This window comes from Chinchilla lanigera, unplaced genomic scaffold (genome assembly GCF_000276665.1).
Source record: "Chinchilla lanigera isolate Chin_1 unplaced genomic scaffold, ChiLan1.0 scaffold00062, whole genome shotgun sequence".
NCBI classification, from domain to species: Eukaryota; Metazoa; Chordata; class Mammalia; order Rodentia; family Chinchillidae; genus Chinchilla; species Chinchilla lanigera.
This window is the reverse complement of record NW_004955463.1, coordinates 14,525,798-14,545,823: the sequence shown is the minus strand read 5'-3', so window position 1 is coordinate 14,545,823 and position 20,026 is coordinate 14,525,798. Positions and strand designations below refer to the sequence as shown.

The 20,026-nt window shown below is 42.9% G+C and overlaps 3 protein-coding genes across 4 annotated transcripts in view; 1 reads left to right on the top strand and 2 right to left on the bottom strand.

The window, feature by feature from the left end:
• Positions 1-399, bottom strand: part of Adam9 (ADAM metallopeptidase domain 9) — a 101,074-nt gene extending 100,675 nt beyond the window's left edge. Inside the window, exon 1 of the mRNA XM_005398463.2 lies at positions 139-399. Coding sequence (XP_005398520.1) covers positions 139-235 — 97 coding nt within the window. The 5' untranslated portion in view covers positions 236-399. The remainder of the gene's footprint in view (positions 1-138) is intronic.
• Positions 400-676: 277 nt separating this feature from the next.
• Positions 677-7,922, top strand: Tm2d2 (TM2 domain containing 2). Of its 2 annotated transcripts, XR_001236652.1 has the most exons (5): positions 677-1,032; positions 1,784-1,871; positions 3,821-3,936; positions 5,584-6,690; positions 7,648-7,922. XR_001236652.1 is itself a non-coding variant. In XM_005398462.2 (4 exons), the coding sequence occupies exons 1-4, from the start codon at positions 806-808 to the stop codon at positions 5,795-5,797; spliced, it is 645 nt and encodes a 214-aa protein (XP_005398519.1). In that variant the 5' UTR covers positions 677-805; the 3' UTR covers positions 5,798-7,922. The 2 variants fall into 2 exon arrangements, 1 of the variants encoding a protein (XP_005398519.1); XM_005398462.2 differs by having other exon boundaries at positions 5,584-7,922.
• Positions 7,923-8,875: 953 nt separating this feature from the next.
• On the bottom strand, positions 8,876-20,026 carry Htra4 (HtrA serine peptidase 4; the record flags this gene model as incomplete). Its single annotated transcript, XM_013521536.1, is given in 9 exon segments — positions 8,876-9,071; positions 13,859-13,954; positions 14,330-14,387; positions 14,753-14,867; positions 16,599-16,631; positions 17,056-17,250; positions 18,134-18,338; positions 19,194-19,293; positions 19,886-20,026. Coding segments are annotated over 9 exon segments (1,109 nt in total), but the record flags the coding sequence as incomplete, so codon positions are not given.

Below are 20,026 nucleotides of genomic sequence, written 5' to 3'. Positions count from 1 at the left end.
CGGGCACCGTCCGCAGCCCGGGTCTCCCGAGCCGAGCTCCACTCCGGCCCCGGGCCCGCCCCGGGGTCCGCGGGTTCACGCCGGACGTCTCCGCGCGGGAAGCAGCGGTCCCGGCGGACTGCGGAGCCAGACACCCACCTGGCCGCTCCCCACTGAGCACCGGGCCCGCCAGACCGAACAACAGCAACCACTGGACACGGAGGGTCCCAGAGGGCGAGCCCGCGCCCGACCCCATCCCGACAGACGCAGCAGGTTCCCCTCAGCGCGCAGTCTCCGCCTTGTCCATCATCTCAGAACCCTGCCGGGCCCCGTGCGGGACAGGATGCGCGCGCCCGGAGGCGGGCATGCGCGCGGCACTGACGCAACCCATCCCGCGCTCCGGGCTCGTTCCCGGCAGCGCGCTCGCTCCGCTGACGTAGATAAAATCCAGTCCCGGCGGGAGAATAGAACTGGCCTCGTGAACACGCAGCGGCCGACTCCGCCCAATTACTATCTGCCCCGCCCCTCCATTCCAAACCCGCCCACTTTTGGGGTAGAGGACACGGGTTGGACAAAGCGCTCGTAGCGTAAAGAGGAGGAGCGTGAGACCCCGGAAAGGAACTGAAAAGGAAATACGAGCGTACGCTCCTGCCCTTCCTCTTCTGATTGGCTGCAGGGGTGGGCGGGGCGTCCAGTTGCGCGCCCACTGGCTGTTCGGTAGCTAGGAGGGCGGCTACCCGCAGGGGCCTGACAGCGCAGGCTTAGCTCCTTTGTATCTACCCGGCTTTGTGGTTGAGGTTGGGTCTCTGCCGCAGGGCCTAAGAAGATGGTGCTGGGTGGTTGCCCGGTGAGTTACTTGCTTCTGTGCGGCCAGGCGGCCTTGCTGCTGGGGAATCTACTTCTGCTGCATTGTGTCTCTCGGAGCCACTCATACAATGCTACTGCCGAGCTCGAGCTCACGTCAGCGGGCGCCGCCCACCCGGAGGGCCTGGCTAGTGCTGCGAACTGGGAATACGGCGACCCCCAGTCTCCAGTCATCCTCTGCTCTTACCTGTAAGCCGCCCATTGTCGAGGAGGGTGGAGGTGGAAAACAGGCCAGGGATCACGCGGGGGCGATCGGAAGCGGGCGTGGGGCGGAGGCTGCCTGGACCTTCGCCACCTTGAGACCCGATCTAGGGCAAGTAGTCACCATGACAGGTTCCGCGCTCGACTCCCTTGTATGGGAGAAGCCTCGTGTGTCGGTGGCACATTTGAGGGATCCTCAAAGTGGTGTGACAGCTTCTTCTGCAGAAGAAGCAGCATGCCAGGCTATGGCTGTGCCTTCTCTCTCCTGCTCCCTTCTTCACGGGTACTGAGTGAAACACAAATGGAATGAATAACTTGTTACTAAAGCAGTAGCTGTGCCATTGCGGACTCAAGCCATTTTTAACAGGGGTTTTTGATTAAAAAGAAAGGCCTTTGGGAAAAGCAGAGCATTGAGAATCCTTTGGCTTAAATGCTGCTCTCATAGCCTTATGGTTGTTTGCCTAGGAAGAGGTGAAACCCTGGTAGAAGTGCAATCCAAGTAGAAGCGGGACTAGAAACAACTCCCCAACAAAAGGGTCATTTGGGTGGCTGTTAATGTGACTAGCTGTGCTTCAGGGTCATTGACACCACCACTAGACTGGGAAAAGGGTATACAGATTGAAAATGAGCCCCAGGAAGCCTAATGAAGAAATGGCTCTTGTCTGTTTTGATTGGGTACAACTGAACAGCAGTTTGCAAAGAGGATAATGATGATCATGATCTGACTGGTGATTTTCAGACCTGATGAATTTATACATTGTGATGACCCAGTGGATCATGTTGGAAATTCAACTGCATCCCAGGAACTTGGTTACGGTTGCCTCAAGGTGAGCTTTTTGTTTTGCTATGCAAACTTCCCCAGAAAAATAGTACTGGCCACATGTTGTTACAGAAACACATAAAAGCCCACGAAGTTACATTTTGTAGGAATCTGTTCAAATGGCTGCTACTGGAAATTTCCAGCACGGCCAAGATCACTGGCTGAACAAGGTGTTTGGTATCCTCAAGAAGTAGTTTCTGTGCCAAAACCACCCAGGTGCAAAGACTAATCTGCCCTTGGGTCCTTCGACCTTGAAAGTGACAGATTTGAAGCTAAAATATCACTTATCCTTCAAGGTGTGCCCTTTCCTGAAGAACAAAAGAAAGGCTATGCACTTTCTGAAACTGAGCATTTTTTTTCTTACAGACACATTGAGGGCAAAGCTCTTCTTCATGCTGACTATTTATTTTCAGCAAGTTGCACCATGTCCTTAGGAAGTTGATAGAGTCTCTAGGAGATATCTTTATAGGAGGTTGAAGTAGTCAAGGGAAACCTTTGGTAACAATGGCCTCTTGAAATGGAAAGAAACCATTCAGATGCATTACTAATATCCTTAAATCTAGGTGTACACTGCTAGTCAGTCTCCAAACACCAACAGAGTTCATGTATTACCTCTGCACTATGCTAATGCAAAATTCAACCAAGTATTAAGAGAATTCTAGGAAAACATTTTGAATTCTAGGAAAACATTTTTGTACTAAATCAGACACAGAGGAAAACTTTACAGTAAGAAAAACCAGAAGGCAACTCTTACTGAATCATATGTAAAGAAATATTTTAAATAGTGATCTTTTGTTCTGTTGAGAACTACTGATAAAAGCTTAATTAGCATTGTATAGACAATTACTTTTACCCATTTTAAAGTGACACATTAGTCATATATGGGGGTTAAGGCAGTGAAGTCCTAAGGATTGGCAGTACTCGGGAGGCATTGGGAGTAACCATCCTTATTTTTCCAGGCACTTCCCTTTGAGCAACACTCCAGTAGTAGTAAAGTACCAGTAAGGTGCCAGTAAAAAAATGTATAGCTGTGTTATTCTCTGCTAGCATTCAGTTAAGCTAAAGGTAAGAGGTGGGGGTTTTTTCAAAACTTTTTGCTGGAATTTAAATTTACACTGTAGATGGACTATAGATACCTGATAGTCACCCATTCATGTCCTAAATAAAATCCAAAGTCAGTTGATATTGTGAATTCTCTAATTCTGTTAACTTTTTTAATTATTAGCCCATGTTTGCAGTACATAATGATTACATCCATCAGGGAGAGTTGGTACACAAGTACATAACACATCTTAATTTTTACTTCCTCTTTAATTCTGCTAACTTATAATGGATCTAAAACAGACTTCTAGTTACACATTGACTTTTTATTTGTTTTTGTTTCTGTTTTTATTTTTTGTACTAGGAATCAAACTCAGGACCTTGCGCTTGCCAGGCAGGCACTGTTCCACTGAGCTATATCCCCAGCCCTACACATTGATTTTTTAAACACTCATTTTCAAATGCTCTATTTGTGTGCTGTTTTTCATGTAAATATAATTAAAGCATTGTGTCAGTTTCTTCCAAATGCCATTTAATCAAATTGATTGGTTTTTTTTTTTTTAGTTTATTAATAAAGAGGCTAGTCATAAATGGAGGAGTATTATTTAAAACAACATACAGGCCAGGTGTGGTGGTGCACACCTATAATCCCAGCACTCAAAAGCCTAAAACATGAGAATTGCTACAAGTTCAAGACCAGCCTGGGCTACATAGTGAGTTCAAGGCCAGCCTGAACCACATAGCGAGACCCTGTCTCAAAAAAATAAAAACAACAGTACATTTGGGATGGACTAATCTAAAATCATTGGAAGTATGTGAGTACTCATACAGTGTTTATTAGTGAGTATAAAAGTGCACTGTTGTGTTGCTTGCTTTGGTGAGGTTGTTTTGTTTGTTTTGGTGGTTATTCTACAGTTTGGTGGTCAGGCCTACAGTGATGTGGAACACACTTCTGTCCAGTGTCAGGCCCTAGATGGAATTGAGTGTGCCAGTCCTAGGACCTTCCTACGTGAAAATAAACCTTGTATAAAGTAAGTGTTATTTTTCTGTGAGTGCACACACGCATGTATGTGGGGAGGAGGGTATATGGAATTAAACCCAGGGCTTCATGCTTACTAAGCACAAGCTGTACCTCTGAGCTACACTTCCTGCCCAAAGTAAGTGTTAATTTGAATGGGGTAGTTGATACTTGGATGAAGGTAAGAGTCATTTTCATTGTCATTCTTTAGTGTGACTTTTAGGTGTTAAAGAAGTAACGTGATTACTCCAGTACATAATCCATTGACAGAGACAGAGGTGATGTGGTTGTATCACTAAGTGATTCTAGCACTAAGAAACTGAGTGTCTATGAGCACTCAGAGTCTTTGCCTCAGCAGCAGCAGAAATTGTACCAGATGACCTAGCTCCCAAAGTACAGAATTTACTTATACTGTTAGTTAATAGAAAGGGTCAGTGACAATATTAACAACTGCAGTTAAATGTCTTCATTATATGTAAGAACAGAAGCCTCAAGAAGTCTTCACTTTTAGCTGCCAGAAAACAGCAAGAAAGAGATCAGGAGCTCATTTTAGGAAAAGCTATAATTCTTAAGGCAGCCAGCCAAGCCTCAAGAAAGGAGCTTGCATATGCATAGGAGATGATGGGAGCTCAACTCCTCTCCACATCTGTTTGTGTTTTGTTTGGTTTTTTGTTTTTGTTTTTTTTTTTTTTGGTACTGGGAATCAAACTCAGGACCTTACACTTGCCAGGCAGGCACTTGTGCCACTGAGCTATATCCCCAGCCCTTCTCTCCACATATGTTACACAAATGTGCTTGATGATTTCTCATCCAATCTAACTCTGCAAAGGTTTTATATATTGTGATGTATGACATCTTAAAAAATCTTTCTAGGTGGGGAGAGACTGCCTCTCCCAAGTCTGATGAATTCTTAGAGATAGCAAAGAGTGCCGGGCATGCTGTGGTACATGCCTATAATCCCAGCACTCCGCAGGCTAAGGCAGGAGGATCACCGTGAGTTCAAGATCAGCCTGGGCTACATAGTAAGTTCAGTGTCAGCCTGAACTACACAGGGAGACCTCATTTCAAGAACAAAAACAAACAAACTTCCTACTTTAGAGATAGCAAAGAGCTCACCCAGGAGCATGGCCTTGATAGGCACACAAACTAATCCAGACCTATACTTCCTGAATCTGCCCTCTAGCCCTAGGAGAGAATATTTCTGTATATGGAGTATCCGAGGATCAGCTGCTAGGCAACTAGGGACCACCTGTATAGACTAGGTTGCTGAAATTACTCAAGCTTGCCAATCATAGACTATTCACCCTACCCTGCCTTGATTTCCTATAGAGAAATCCCAGGAAAGACAGTGGCCTAAGCTTTCCCTCACTTCTGTCTCCTCACCCCTCTGGTGCTGCGCACACATGTTCCTGCATAGCAGCCCATGCCTCCTGCCTCTAATACCCTAATACTCTAATAAACTGGCTATTTTTTGGAGTCTCTTTTTTGCTTCCCTTTATGGCTACACCAACTGAGCATGCTAGAAAAGAACCCAAAACAGAGGGTAAGAGGCCACAGAGGGACAGTTGTACCAATTTTTCACTTACTGTAAATTTATTCATCTTTAAGTGTTTTCATTTTCCTGTAGTTAAACATCTTCTTTTTTATTCCTTTTGTCAAGGTATACCGGACACTATTTCATAACCACTTTACTGTATTCCTTCTTCCTGGGATGTTTTGGAGTGGATCGTTTCTGTCTGGGACACACTGGCACAGCAGTTGGGAAGCTGTTGACACTTGGAGGACTTGGGATTTGGTGGTTTGTTGACCTGATTTTGCTTATCACTGGAGGGCTGATGCCAAGCGATGGCAGCAACTGGTGCACCATTTACTAAAGAGTTGCTGTTACACCCCAGAGAGACACGTGAGTGTTCTGTCTCCTGAACTCATCTCTTCAGGCTCAGAATTCTTCGATTATCAGACCTGAACACTTCTGTCTTTGGAGGAAATGGGTTTGTAAGAAGAATTCTTTGGATGATACATTTTCAACCCAAATCTTATCTGGCAGACTAGAATGACAAGCAAATGGTGTTGTGGGGATCAAATTTGTACCGTTCCTGGTGTACAAAATATAAAGGCTAATGACTAACTTATTAACTGCAGACAGGTTTCCACATTCTTTATTTCTGGATATTGCTCTGTCTCCAGTCCAAGATAGGTGAAGTGAGTATGTTTATCTGTGTGCCTTTTGTGACTCTATCTTCATGCAGAGATGACCCAAAGCTGAGCCAATGAAAATCTTTAGCAGAAGTGTAAATGGCCATGGATTTTAAAACACATGAAATTCTGACTTTTTTAATTTAAATTGTAGGATAAATTTTGCCAACCTGGAGTGCTATATGAGTATTTGCAGGAGGGAGAGTAAACCTCAAAATTATATTTGTTTTGCTGAAAGTTACTCATTGAAATGAACCACTCTATTAATAAACCCTATATGTTCCAGAGGCAATACATGCAGTCGTATAATTTCTTCATTTCAATTATGTTTTGAAAGCCAACAATACTAGACACAAAAATGAGTTGAGCTATTTCTTTTGGCAGAGTTGTCCTATTTAAAATATCAGTGTCTTCCAGTTCATGGAGCCCATGTTACAAGGATGATGAAGTAAAATAAGTAATATAAAACTCCTTTCAAAATTAGGCAAGATAAAATGAGAATCACCATGCCCTTGGGAAGAAAAACATATTCCTACTTCAAAGATACCAAATATCAAGATAGAATTAGGAGGTGATTTATGAGAGCAAGGAAAAACTAAATATATTCTTTCCAAACAGGCATGACACTAAACGTGCTTACAGTGGACAACATCAGTCAGAAAGGGATACAGTTAAGCTTTTGCATTCCCAGGTCACTGGGAATAAAAGGAAATGTTCCCAGTTACAAATGGTTTTAAAAACTCAATCACCATCCTTTTCAATCTAAATTGAAAAGAACTGTGAAGTATAAAATAAGAAGTAGACTTTGTGTACAAGCCAAACCTAGAGCTGCTATTTAGAATAATTTACAAGGGGGCTGGAGGTATATCTTAGTGGTGGAGCACTTACCTAGCATATGCAAGGCCCTGTATTTGATACCCAGTACCACAAAAAAGGTGGCGGGCAATAACTTACAAAATCCAGGAGCAGTAAAGGTAGAACTTCTCAGTTAGCCCTCGTAATAACTGACTTAAAGACCAAGAATCACAGTTAAAATAACTTCCCTGAAAATGTTCTATCATCTTATAACATTTTCCTAAAAGTTTCTAGTTCATCATCCCTGGTTAATAAGATCACTGTTTTATTACTAGAGGTAGCATTGTGGGAAAAATTAAAGTAAACTACCTTGTTCAGTCTTAAAAGTACTATATCACATTGACCTTTACCTTGCTTATTACAGCTTTAACTGGTAGACTCTTAATCTGTAATCTCTATACTCTAAGGCAGTATTTTTTAATTATTATGGATCGTGAAGAAACTAGGCTCTCTCCTCAGATAAATATACATCTATATAAAATTTTACATAGAATTTAATAGGGCTCCAAGTTACTATATTAAAAAAAAAATTAGTTTTGGCATAGGGATATCTCTCTTTCCTAGTATGTACAAGGCCCTGGGTTTGATCCCTAGACCAGCAACATAACAGAAAAACAGAAAGAAAAACATATTCCTACTTCAAAGATACCAAATATCAAGATAGAATTAGGAGGTTTTTCTGTTTTTAATTATTATGGATCATGAAGAAACTAGGCTCTCTCCTCAGATAAATATACATCTATATAAAATTTTACATAGAATTTAATAGGGCTCCTATTAAAAAAAAAAAACAAAAAAAACCAGAAAAACCAAAAAGCAATTTCAACAACCAAAATAACCCTTCATTTTTAGGGGAAGTTTGAAAAATAGGAACTACTAGTTCCACAATAAGATACTACTTTTAAAACATAACCCATATCATCTTACACTTAAAAAAAAAAAAAAAAACCTCCCTAAAAATGTTCGCAAACACCATCAAAAGTTGTTTTGTTAGCCAGGCATCATGGCACATGCCAGTAATGGTTATGTTGGAGGCTGAGGCAGGTGCATGGCAGATTTGGGCCCAGCCCAGGTAACCTAGTGAGACCCTTTCTCAAATGAAAAAAAATAATAAAAAATAAAAAATGGCTAGGGATGTAGCTCAATGGTAGAGTGCCCCTGGGTTCAACGCCCAGTACCACCAAACAAAAGTTATTTTCTTGAAAAAAAAAAAGAACTTTGAAATCATTATTATTGCCAGGAAGAACCTCAGTAGAAAAGTAGAAGTCTGTACATTATCAAGAAACTATTTTGTAAAAGATCGTTTCACAGTTAGAAGTGCCATTGGAGACCAAAGTTGTTTCTGCTGCTGGAGTGATAATTTGAGAGTCATTAGTAATGTTCTTGTGTGACAATCCCCCATTATTACATTTCAATTTAACTTCTAAATAATGTCCTCCTCCATATCCACAAACCCTGGCCAAATGTGACAAACCTGGAAAACTGACTAAAGAAGGAGTATTATTAAAATATGATTACTTTTGCACACTGGACTCAGGCTGTTTCTTAGTATTTGGTAAATAGATCTATTTGTCTATGTGCGTGTATAGGCAAGGCTTAAACTACTGAAGCGTCTCTGTCAAGGTTTTATTAAAAACTGTGCCTATTTTTCAGTTGTTTCCTATCTGTCAATAAAATTTTATCAACTCCAGACTTCTGGCACTGTGTCCTACACTTGGCTTAGAAAGTCTGCTGGGCAGCAGAGTGGTGCCCCAGCCCAGGGATGCCCTGCCCTGTGTGCGCGAATGCACAAGCATGCATGCCTTTAATTAAACATTCATTGTTCTTCATGAGAAAGAGCTCCAGAAAACCCCTGCTATCTTTGACATATCTTCAATATAAACCAGGTGATAAAACTTTGGTTTTGTTAAATCTCTTTTAAGGTAAGATGCTTAACTGATTATGTCAGGTGTGACTGTCAGAAACAAGGTTTGGCTTCCCCGACGCACAGTGATGGAAAGGGAATCATTGTCTTTAACAGCTTCAATGACATCGGCTGTGCTGGAAACTGGCTGCCCATTGATGCTGACAATTACATCACGGTCTCTTAACCCAGAACTGAGAAGGAAGAAAAAAATGAAACATCATGAAGTTCAAAGAAACGTTTTACTTATCCCCAGCTAGAATGTAATACCTCATTCTTATAGCAGTACTATTGTGTAGGTATTAAACATACAAACCAGAAATAACCTTAATACAAATACGATGGTTATTTTAAGATATGCTATAAAATCACCTGGAGGACAACAATCCTATTTAACTGTATAAAATTAATAGCCTTTGAAACTCGTAAGAAGTTTATGCCACCCATATTTTAGATTTGGTTTGGAACAGAGAGTTTAGCTTTTATGTCTATTCATCTCTGACCTCTCTCCAAGCACATTCCCAGTCTCACCAGCAAAAGTACAAAGCCTGAGTAGTGCATTTTTTCCCCTTGAGTTGTTCTCTGATCAGTTTGATTTGGGCAGACCATAGTTTAAAGAACTGAAAAATATGTTGAGCTGCATTATGGAAATGCTGCTTCCAGTAAATAAACTACTCTCAACCTTTTAAGTCTAAATATGTGAACCTTTGATTCTAGGCTTTTTCTAAAAGTTGTGATTCTATTCGGTCTCCAGCATATTCACTTCACACAGAATATGTGTTCTCGAAATAAAAGCAGTTCCAAATAATAAACTCTGCAATAAACACAGCCAGGCTGATGGTTTGTCTTAAAGATGAAAATATGCTGAAAGAAGGTCATCAAGTTTAATGACTCAAGAAGAAACCATGTAAGGGGCATGGAAAGCATACACACACACACACACACACACACTCACACACAAATGACAATGTGGTACAATCACCAAGGTATGTGGAGTTTGAAAAGCAGATAGGAAGAGTGTATCCTCACCATACATGAGGCCCTGGGTTCAATCCTCAGTACCAAAAACAAAGAAATAGGAAATTTAAGTGGATATGAAGAGAAGCAAATATAGAGCTGAATTCAGGAAAGGCCTTGGGAACAAGGACAGCTTAGTAGCATGACTTAGAACTGTCTACCCAAGGAACATAATTCATAACAGTTCTGTGCTTAGGAAAGGAGAATAAGAGAGAAACCTGCAAGTTATTACTTCGTGCCTTCTACACGCGTAATGTAAGAAAATAGGCTCAGGTGAAATAAATGACCTTTTCTGGGCCGCACAACTTATAAAAGGTGAAAGTAAAATAGAACCTTGGCTTTTAAGACTTGAAAACTCATCACCTTGCCACTAAATCACTCTGCCTGTCACGAGCATGAAAAGCAGGACAATAGAGGGATTACGCCAGGGTCCACATCTGTCTGACCCCCGGTATAACTTTCTAAGTTAACTGTTCTGTGTCACAGCTGCTCCCCCTAAGAAACTATCCCTACATCATAAGACTTTGAGGGCACAAATAAGTACATAAAATACTTCAGCTGGGCGTGGAGGCGCATGCCTGTAATCCCAGCATTTAGGAGACTGATGCAGGAGACTTGAACGCTGTGAGTTCAAGGCTAGCTTGGGCTACACAGTGAGTTCAAAGCCAGCCTGAACTACACAGCAAGACCCTGTCTCAAAAAAAAAACCACTTTAAATTGTGCCTGACACACAGTGAATGCTTCCTAAGTGCCAGCTCTTATCACTGTAATTATTATCATTATCGTCAGATATAAGTGAGTAAAAGGCAGACAGACTGGATGTCCACACATCAGTAACTTCCAGCAGTGACTTTCAGTTCTAACACTTACAAAGCACTTGCGGATCTTGTTAAAAGCATAGATTCTGGCTGAGAGTGTAGGTCAGCAGGAGAACACTTGCTTAGCGTGTGCAGGGTCCTGCATTTGATCCTCAGCGCCACCAAGGAAGAGGATGCAGATTTCAGTGGGCAGGAAGTGGGGCCTGTAATTCTGCCTTCCTACCAGCTCCTGCTGACACTAATGGCCTAATCACATACCATATTTTGTGTAACAACTTAGCTGAAAGCAGTCATTTTGGCTTTTGACCAGAAGTTAAAAAATAAGGGGTGGGGATGAGGATAGAAATCAGGGCTGAAACCAGGAAAGTCTGGTAAAGCCCAGAACAAGTCAACTTCAGTAACATATCTAACACTTAGCCATGTTGAACAGTCAGTTCCGATGATTTCTTTCCACTCATGAAAGAGTTGCTATAGTCTAAAATAGGTGAGATCTTGAAAAATAAAAACAGTGAGGAAAAGATAATGAAGAAGTAGGAGACCAAGCTGGGCACGGTGGCGCACGCTGTAATCCCAGCACTTGAGAGGCTAAGGGAGGAAGATTGTTGCAAGTTCAAGACCAGCCTGGGCTACAAAGTAAGCTCAAGGCCAGCCTGAAATGCATAGCAAGACCCTGTCTCAAAAAGACAAAAAAAAAAAAAAGAGAGAAGTAGGAGACCAAGAATAAGAATAAGAATAAGAATAATATAAATATAAATATATATATATATATATAAACAGGCCACCTCTTCCCTAATGTTAAATGTCCTAAAACAATAGCAAAGTCAACTGGAGAACCTTCTTTTAGGGCTGTTCTGGCCTTTGATTTCTCAGCACTGGCCTCTGACACTGTCATCTAGGGCTCAGTGTAAAAGGTGTTTTAAAGGGCCTACAATGCATACAAACAGTGTTAAGCAGATTGTTACACATTAGTAGGCCTGAGGGACAACATAGGGGCCAAAACGGTATGATGTGCCAGTTAATTAAATGAAGGAACAATGACCTCAGTGTATGACACAGTTGTAATAATTTCTTAAATCTCAGACCCTGGGACACATGACCTCTATTTCTGGAATAAGGCATACAGCATGCCTGATTGCCACAATGACCCCAGAAAGGGGAACATTCTTTAAAGACCGCCCCCACCATGGATGGATATCTGATTTAGATGTCTTCTTTAAATTTCTTACACCATTACAGCCCCTGACAGAATACTGACCATCTGAAAAGAACAAGATATCAACATTCCAAAGAACTTCTAAGAAAATTGTCCATGAGCATCCTAACCACCCTCATTCCCTAAGGGCCAGAAGGATAGCTCTTGTGTGTGTAAAAAGACCTGCAAACTCACACTGGATGTAGATGCCTGCATGGTGCTGCCTATCTTCTTGCCTGAAGATGTAACTCTATACATCTACTTTACAATAAACTCTACCTAGACTTCTGCACAGCCCCCTATTTGTCTGAACTAAATTCTTTCATCAAAGCCACAAAGAACCAACAATCAAGAAGTAAGAGCCCAGCTTCCTGGTAACACTAAACATTCTAGATTCTTCCCATTCTTAATAATTATTAATTATTTAACTCTAAACTATTCAATTATTTACTATTAGTTACAGTTATTAATACTTAATAACAATTAATTACTTAATAGTGTAACAGTTCATAGTTATTGAGCAATAATATCAAAAGGGTAGTGTTCTGGTTAGATCTAACATGTCCCCGGAATTCTCCTGTGTTAGGGAAGGTGACTGGGTCTTGGGGTATTATCCACTGATGAAGTCAAAGCTGAATGTGCTGTTAGGAGGTGGGGCCTGGTGGAGGAGGAAGTCCCTGAGGACAGGACCTAGAGGGCGCACAGTGTCTTCCTTCTGAGCTCCTCCTGGGCTCCTCCCTTCTGTCTCTGCTTTCTGGCCACCACAAGTTGCGCTCCTTTTTCCCCCCACCATGCTCCTCTACCATCCTGTTTCTCCCCTGAAGCCTGCTGACTATGGAATGAAACCAAGAGCCAAAAGAAACCTCTCCTTTTTTACATTGTGGGTATTGGGTATTGTGTCTCAGCAACATGAAAGTGATTAAGACAAATAGGTAGATTTGGGGCTAGGAATGTAACTCAGCAGTAGCACACTTGCCTGACTTGCATGAGACCCTGGGTTCAATCCCCACTACTACAAAAAATTTGGTAATTCCTAGCAAAACTAATTTAAACTTCTACTATTATCATATCAGCACTGTCCCCTAGAAATATAATGTAAGCCATATATGTCATTTTAAATTTTCTGATAGCCATCTTTTTAAGAAATTCAAATAGATGAAATAAAGTTTGATAATGTATCTTATTTAGCTGAATGTCGTCATCATTTTGACATGTAATAAATATCCTTAAATTCTTCCATAGATATTTTGCACTGTTTTCTATGAGTCTTTGAAATCCACTTGAAAAAACTCATGCCCAATAGGATATTCTATAATGATGGTATTTTACACACTGCAAGGATTAAACAGTCTTTCTAAAGCACAAAGGGAAATGGGAAAATATTATGCACTGCTTCTTGGCTTTTTTCATTCAGTCAATTAAAATTAAATTTTAAATTCAGTTCCTGAATGTCATAGTTTACATCTAGATGTCCCCTGGGCTTCATGCATTCATGGGTGGGGCTTTAAAAGGTGATTCGCTTGTAGGGGTGTATAGGCAAATGTGACATTAGGAAGTAGGACCTGATCAGAAGAGATGGATCACTGGTGCATGACCCAGAAGGGCATCTCTCCCTCCCTAGCACCTCTCTCCTGCCCCTCAGCTTCCTGGCCACCACGACAGGAGCAGATGTCCTCTGCCAATCCCTTCCACCATCTTGATTCCATCTTAGAGTCAGATGATCAGGGACTGGGACTGTGAGCCAAAACAAACCTCTCCTCCTTTAAGATGCTGCTGTTGAGTGCTGTGTCCCAGCAACATGAAAGTGACTGAGACATGGAGTCACTCTAGCTATATTTCAGGTGTTCAATACACTCTATGTGTAGGCAGTAATGGATGAAGTCTAGAGCCTCCATGCCGTCACCACCACCCATATCCAGAAGAAACACAGGATTTTGGAAAGACCTGCACTGACCTCTCAGCAGCTGTTCCTTGAATCACTTCATATATGAAAACCCCAGAGCTCACATCAGGAAAATCTGGATCTTGCCTTTTCATTTCTTGAAGAAGGCTAGGTAATACAAAATGGTTAGCACATGAAGTCATCTCCTGAGCCCTGGTAAGAGCCTGGAGCTCTTACTAGATCCCCTGTCTGTTCTTCTCAAGGCTCACAGACACCCAGGACAATCATCTGCTCTGGTTGCATCTCCTCTGATCCTCTGTATTAAAACCTAGAATCACTGGACGTGATACAATGCATGCCCAGCAAAGCACACTCTTACACAGTGAATGCTGGTGTGCTGAGTCAGGCACATTTCCTGACAAACAGAGCCCGTGGTCACAAGAGTACTTCATTGCAGTCAAATTCATTAACTTTTCTATCCAAATCATCCAGCTAAGACTTGCCTCACAGAAACAACCCAGACATAGCCAAAGTCATGCTTACTTCAGAGTGAGAGGCAGCATTCGCAGACCCAGATATTTCTTCTGCAAAGGAGCCTTGCCTGGAAAGGAAAATTATAATAATGTGTGACTAACAACAAGACTTCTTGCCTTCCTTTTGGCACAGCTTAAAAGCCACCCAAGTTTCAGAGTCTCTTTGTGATTGCAGCAGCCCTTGCATGCTCTCTTGCCCTGAACTGGAAGGGCACCAGCACAAACATACCTCCTGCCTCTAGTCTACTCACATATTTCTGGGTATATCTCACGTCTCATTTTGTGCCTAGAGTCCATATGGCCACCCAAATAACCATGAGAGAGTCTGAGACCCAATGACCAGTCCTGTATAGAATTCTAACCACTGTCTCCGCAAAAGGTGGAGTGCTTCTGAGCCACACAAGAGGGGACCAAAACCCCCAGCTCTGTTCACCTTTCAACTGGCGCTCATGGTATTCTGCCAAGAACTGCCGGATTCGATCTGAGGGAATCGCAAAGGAGATTCCGGCAGTCACCTTCAGTGTGTTTATGCCAATCACATCACCATCCTGGCAAGGGAGGAAACATGGTTCAGTCGTGAAGCTTTGCAAAATGAACAGTGCGACAGCAGAGTAAGCAGAGGAAGGAGTGCAGCTCCTCACTTAGGGTTGGAAAATAAGGGCGAGAGGCAATGTGCCTTCTTCCACAGAGAGCACAGATAGCACTCTACTGGGTGATTAGTGTGCTGGGACAGGGAGGAAAGAGAGAGAAGCGGTACAGATGCAATATTATCCTCTTTTCAGGGCCAAGCTGCTGAGGTGTTTTTATTTTTAAAATCTTGAACTCATTTTTTTCTCCAGTAAATTACATTGATTTTAAAAGTGAGCCATAATTTGTATTTTGACCCAAATAAGAGGACAAGAAACATTTGCCTTTTTTTGCTTAAATAAAACAAAGAAAAGACAAAAAGCTGTGGATGTTCAGCAACACTTCCATGAAAGTATTCAAAAAATTTAGCAAAACTGACCTGAGGGCACAAAGATCTGCCAAGCTAATCCTTTTCTTCGCAAGCCTTTCATCATCCTTTAGCTTTTATTAGGTAATGGCAAGGGTAGGAAGGAGACTCTTATCATGTCAAGATACAGATTATAATGAAGTAGGTCTGGACTGTGCGCTGAAAGTCTACATTTCACCCCTGCTTTTAGTGAACTCGCTGTCTAATTGAGAAGGTAGGCACAAAAAACTGTATGCAAAGTTATAAGTAAAATGTACTCAATAATTTCACATGGAGTTAATGTTCTTAAAAGCAAATGTAGCCACGTGTCAAAGCATATGCCTGTAATCTCAGCTACACAAGAGGCTGAGGCAAGAGAACTGAAACTTTGAAACCAGCCTGGGGAATTTAGCAAGATCTTGTTTCAAAATAAAATAAAAAGGGCTAGAGATGTTGCTCAGTGGTAGAGTCCTTGCCTAGCAATCACAATGCCCTGGGTTCAAGCTCCAGCTCAGCTAATAATAATAATAATAATAATAATAATAATGGTGATGATACAAATATAATATTTACAGAAGAAACAAAATCAATCAGTTCCGAGACAGAGAAAGCAGGAGTCAAACAGTGTTGCACTTTCTTATGCTTTCACATGTATTTGAGCAACTAGAAATCCTGTCATTTCCACTACAGATGCTGCTTAAAATAGAATAAAACATATATTATGTACCACCTCCCTACAATGAATGCAATTGTGTATTGCAAGCATGTGCTAATAAAAATTAGTAAATATTTTTAAAATTTTAAAAATTAAAAAAATACATGACAGAACAATGGATTTGGGGTTGTAGCTTTTTGTTATCCTCAAGCAGCTCAAGACCAAAAGTATGGACAGTCCTCATTATATAGTAAGTATTTTTACATGAGGAATGCCTCTTCATACACAGCAGCAGGGGCATCTTTAAGGATATATATTCCATAGGACAGTTGGTCATTTGGCATAAATCTGGGCTTAATATTCAGGGCTTTTGGTAACTACTCCATACAAACAAAAACCACGCTGAAGAGGAAATCTTTGAAGAAAGCCAGAGCCAGAACCCTGGTGCTCTCAGATAAGAACACACACCTGGATGATAAAGTCATCATAGATCTTGCCTTTTCCCTAACCATTTACTTAAGATTCCAGAATAGGAAAGTTTTATTCCACCACTCTCTACACAAGGAGGGCGTCCAGGTTTGTGTTACAGAATATGGAAAATCTTTGAGAGTTAGGAAGAAACCTGAAGCAGCAAGGAAAATAGCTACTTACCAAGTTCACCAGAGGCCCCCCAGAATTCCCGTGCTAAAGACACAAGTTGAAAAAGCCATCAGTACAGCCAATGAATACATTTCTCCATGTTATTTATACATAGCTCCCACTGAGCTTTACCAGAATCAGCCAGCACTAGTGAGTCCTTCCCCAAGGCAGGCAAAATGCTGCCACCTATCATTACCAATACTGAAGTCAGTGTCAATAAAGACCAATTGCAATAGGGCCCTACATTCTACATCAGTGCTGACCTCTATGATAAACACTGGGAGAACATCCAAAAGTGAAGATGGCAATTATCACATGAAACAGGCTCAGCTCTAACAATGTGGCAGTCCATTCTTCTCATAGGGATCTAACTGCCCTCCAGACCTGCCCAAAGGCCAGGAGAAAGTTTCCCCCTCACTGAACACTACCAGTATCTTTGGGCTGAGGTCAGACTTCCTCAGCGACTTACATTGATGATGGCATCAGTCTGGATATAGTCCATGTCTGAATCTTTCAGCCCCAGCTCTTTGCCCCCTCGCTGTGTGGTGCTGACAATCCCTGCAGTCACTGTGTTCTGCAGAGAAAATGGGCTGCCCAAGGCCACCACGAACTCTCCAGCCCGAAGGTCAGATGATCTTCCCAGCAACAGAACAGGAAGGTCAGTCTATGTACAGGCAAGGAAGAGTACAAAGGACAGAAGGAAAAAGAAAAAAATCAAGACCAAGTGAACGAATATTTGTACGTAATAAACGTATGACACTATCTCTTATCATTTGGCACTGATCTCAGAAGTACCTCCTCCCACACCAGATCTACAGCTGCTTCTTCCTCAAAGCCCAACTACCCCCAAGCTCTCACTTGTTATGATTGAAACCATCTCTAAGATGAAAAATTGTTACTTCATAAAACTTACTATTAGCAAAACACCAAAGTAACCGATGGACATAAATTGACATTAGTGATTCACTTAACACTATTACAGCTCAACAGATGACAGTCAAAGCGAAGGAGCCACAAACAGGGAAGAGATCAGCCAGTGCAGCACTTTTCAAAATGTAATGTGCACATGAAACACCAGGATCTTATCAAAATGCAGATTTGAGTCAGTAAGTCTGGGTGGAATCTGAGGTTCTACATTTCTAAAAAGGTCTCAGACCACACATCCATCCTGCTGGTGTGCAGACCACACCTGGAGTAGCAAGGATCTCAAAGTGTTCCCTAACAGCTCAGAGCCCACTGCAGTAATCTCTGCTGTCTCATGCAGAGAAATGATTTTTCCCACAAGTGGCATCTGCTGAAGGAGAGAACAAAGAAGGGGCAAGGGAGAGGAAGAGAGGAGAGGGAACAGAAGAGACTGCTGTGAAAATAGAAATTGTCAGGGATATACAAACAGGCATGAAAGAAAACAAGAGTATGAAGGACAGAAAGAAACTAGAACAAAGCATCCACTAGATAGAAAAGATCTGGTACAGTGTGAAGTGATAAAAGATCAGCACAGATGAAAATCCTCGAATACACAGAGTCAAAGTAAGCCCTAAGACACTCACATGTGGCTCAATCTTAATCAGTGCAAGATCCAATTTATGGTCAATGTCCTTGACAGTGGCTTCATACTGGACCCCACTCTGGAGCTCCACTTGGATGCGCTGCTGGTTAGTGAGGACATGAGCATTGGTAACAATGAGCCCATCCTCAGACACTATGAACCCAGAGCCACTGGATGCAGGAATGTCCTTGCTGCCGAGATGTGACCTGTCTCCATGAGACACCAGTGTAAACAGAAAGCAGGAACATTAGAGGGGTTTCCATCCAGGGGCTTCACTACCTGTGAATTACAGGACCCTCACATGGATTGAATATAGCCCTGTTACACCTTTATCAGGCTTTTTACAGTGCTTTTCCCTGCCTGTGTTTTCATCTTCTCCATGTATAAATGAATGAGCATGTGCCATGCCCTGATCATCCCTGCTACAGAGGCCAGCCCTAACCCCAATACTTTGGGCAAAAGTGGCCCTAGTGCCACCGTATGGAGGACCCAGGGAGGGAGGGAGGGAGGCAAAATGGTCTGGTTTTGATCCAATTCCCATTACCAACTGGCCCTCTGACACAAGGAAATTAATCCTAGGCTTTGGGTCTGGGTCTCCCTGCATGTAAACCAGGAATGGCGCTTAGCAGGATCGCCGAGAGGCCTGCTAGCTCCTACATCTGGCCTTTAATTTTGTCTGTGAGAAATTAAGAAAGGAACCCCCCAGCCACTTAAGTGCACAGGAATGACTCAGATTTCATACAAGATTTGGGAGCCGGAGCCCTCTATACCTCTGCTGTTTAAAGCACCTTGAACAGGACACACACACACACACACACACACGCGCGCGCGCGCGCACACACGCGCGCACACACACACACGTCAGAGCGAGGGACCACCTAGGCTATCGCTGTTCAGATGTGCACTGAGCTACATCCCTGCAACCTCTTTTAGCCCGACGTCTCTGCACAGAGGTCTTTGCCTAGTTTAGGATTCAAGGATGGTTGCTAAGGGCCCAGAGCAGATAGGTGAGCCAACCTTAGAAACCTCGGGCTGGGGTCCTTCTCCTCCTGCCACTTTACCTGCGGAACAGCTGCAAGTGAACCACAGCAGGCGCCACCTTCTCCACCACCGAGGCGATGAAATTGTACTTACTCCGCAGCCAGCCTGCGCTTCTGGTCCCTGTGAAGAAACCTTGGTGCTTGGCTCGGACCTCACAAGCTTCTGTCCTCTCCCTTCTCCCTCTCCTTCCCCTCATCAGGCGCCCCTATTCTTTGAGTGAATCAGGCTGTCAGACCAGTTGAAAAGGATTAAAAAAGGAAGATGGCGTTCAAAAGATGAATGGGATGGAGCGTCGGGGGCGAGAAGAATGGGCCGGCAGTGCCAGTAAAATACTACAGATGTACATATTCCCAAAGCGATGTACATAGTCCCATAATTATTATGTATCACAAAATATGCCAGTAAAGTAAATGCATGAGGGAAGTATGTGATCCATAAGAAAGTGTATCAAGTGTACAAAAAAAGTAATAAAAGATGAATGGGGCAAAACTGCTGGTAAAGGACACTTTCTGGGAAAGAAAGAAAATTCAGAACAACACAACCGAGGAAAAGGTGAGAAGCAGGGAGGGCCCGAGGAGCCAAGGGGTGCATACAAGGCAAGGTGGATTGCGGGCTCCCGCGAGGGTTCGCGCAGCTCCCCAGGGTCCCTCAGCTCCTCGGGGTCCCAAGTGCCTCTGGGTCCCCCAGCGCCGCGCCGCGCCCTCCCACTCACCTGGGCTCCCACAGGCGCCCTTCTGCACCGGCACGGCCGGGAACTCGCCCCGGACACGCGCGGCACGGTTTTCCGCCCGGAGCGCGCACAGGCTGGGGTAGGTGCGTCCGTCGCTCCCGCACACGGCCGCGCCCTCCGCCG

What these genes read in the sequence shown, in the direction of transcription:
- Tm2d2 (XM_005398462.2), top strand. Translation starts at nt 806, where the DNA reads ATGGTGCTGGGTGGTTGCCCGGTGAGTTACTTGCTTCTGTGCGGCCAG. An exon ending in GTCATCCTCTGCTCTTACCT is followed by an intron (nt 1,033 to 1,783) that starts GTAAGCCGCCCA and finishes GGTGATTTTCAG; the next exon opens with ACCTGATGAATTTATACATT. An exon ending in GAAAATAAACCTTGTATAAA is followed by an intron (nt 3,937 to 5,583) that starts GTAAGTGTTATT and finishes CCTTTTGTCAAG; the next exon opens with GTATACCGGACACTATTTCA.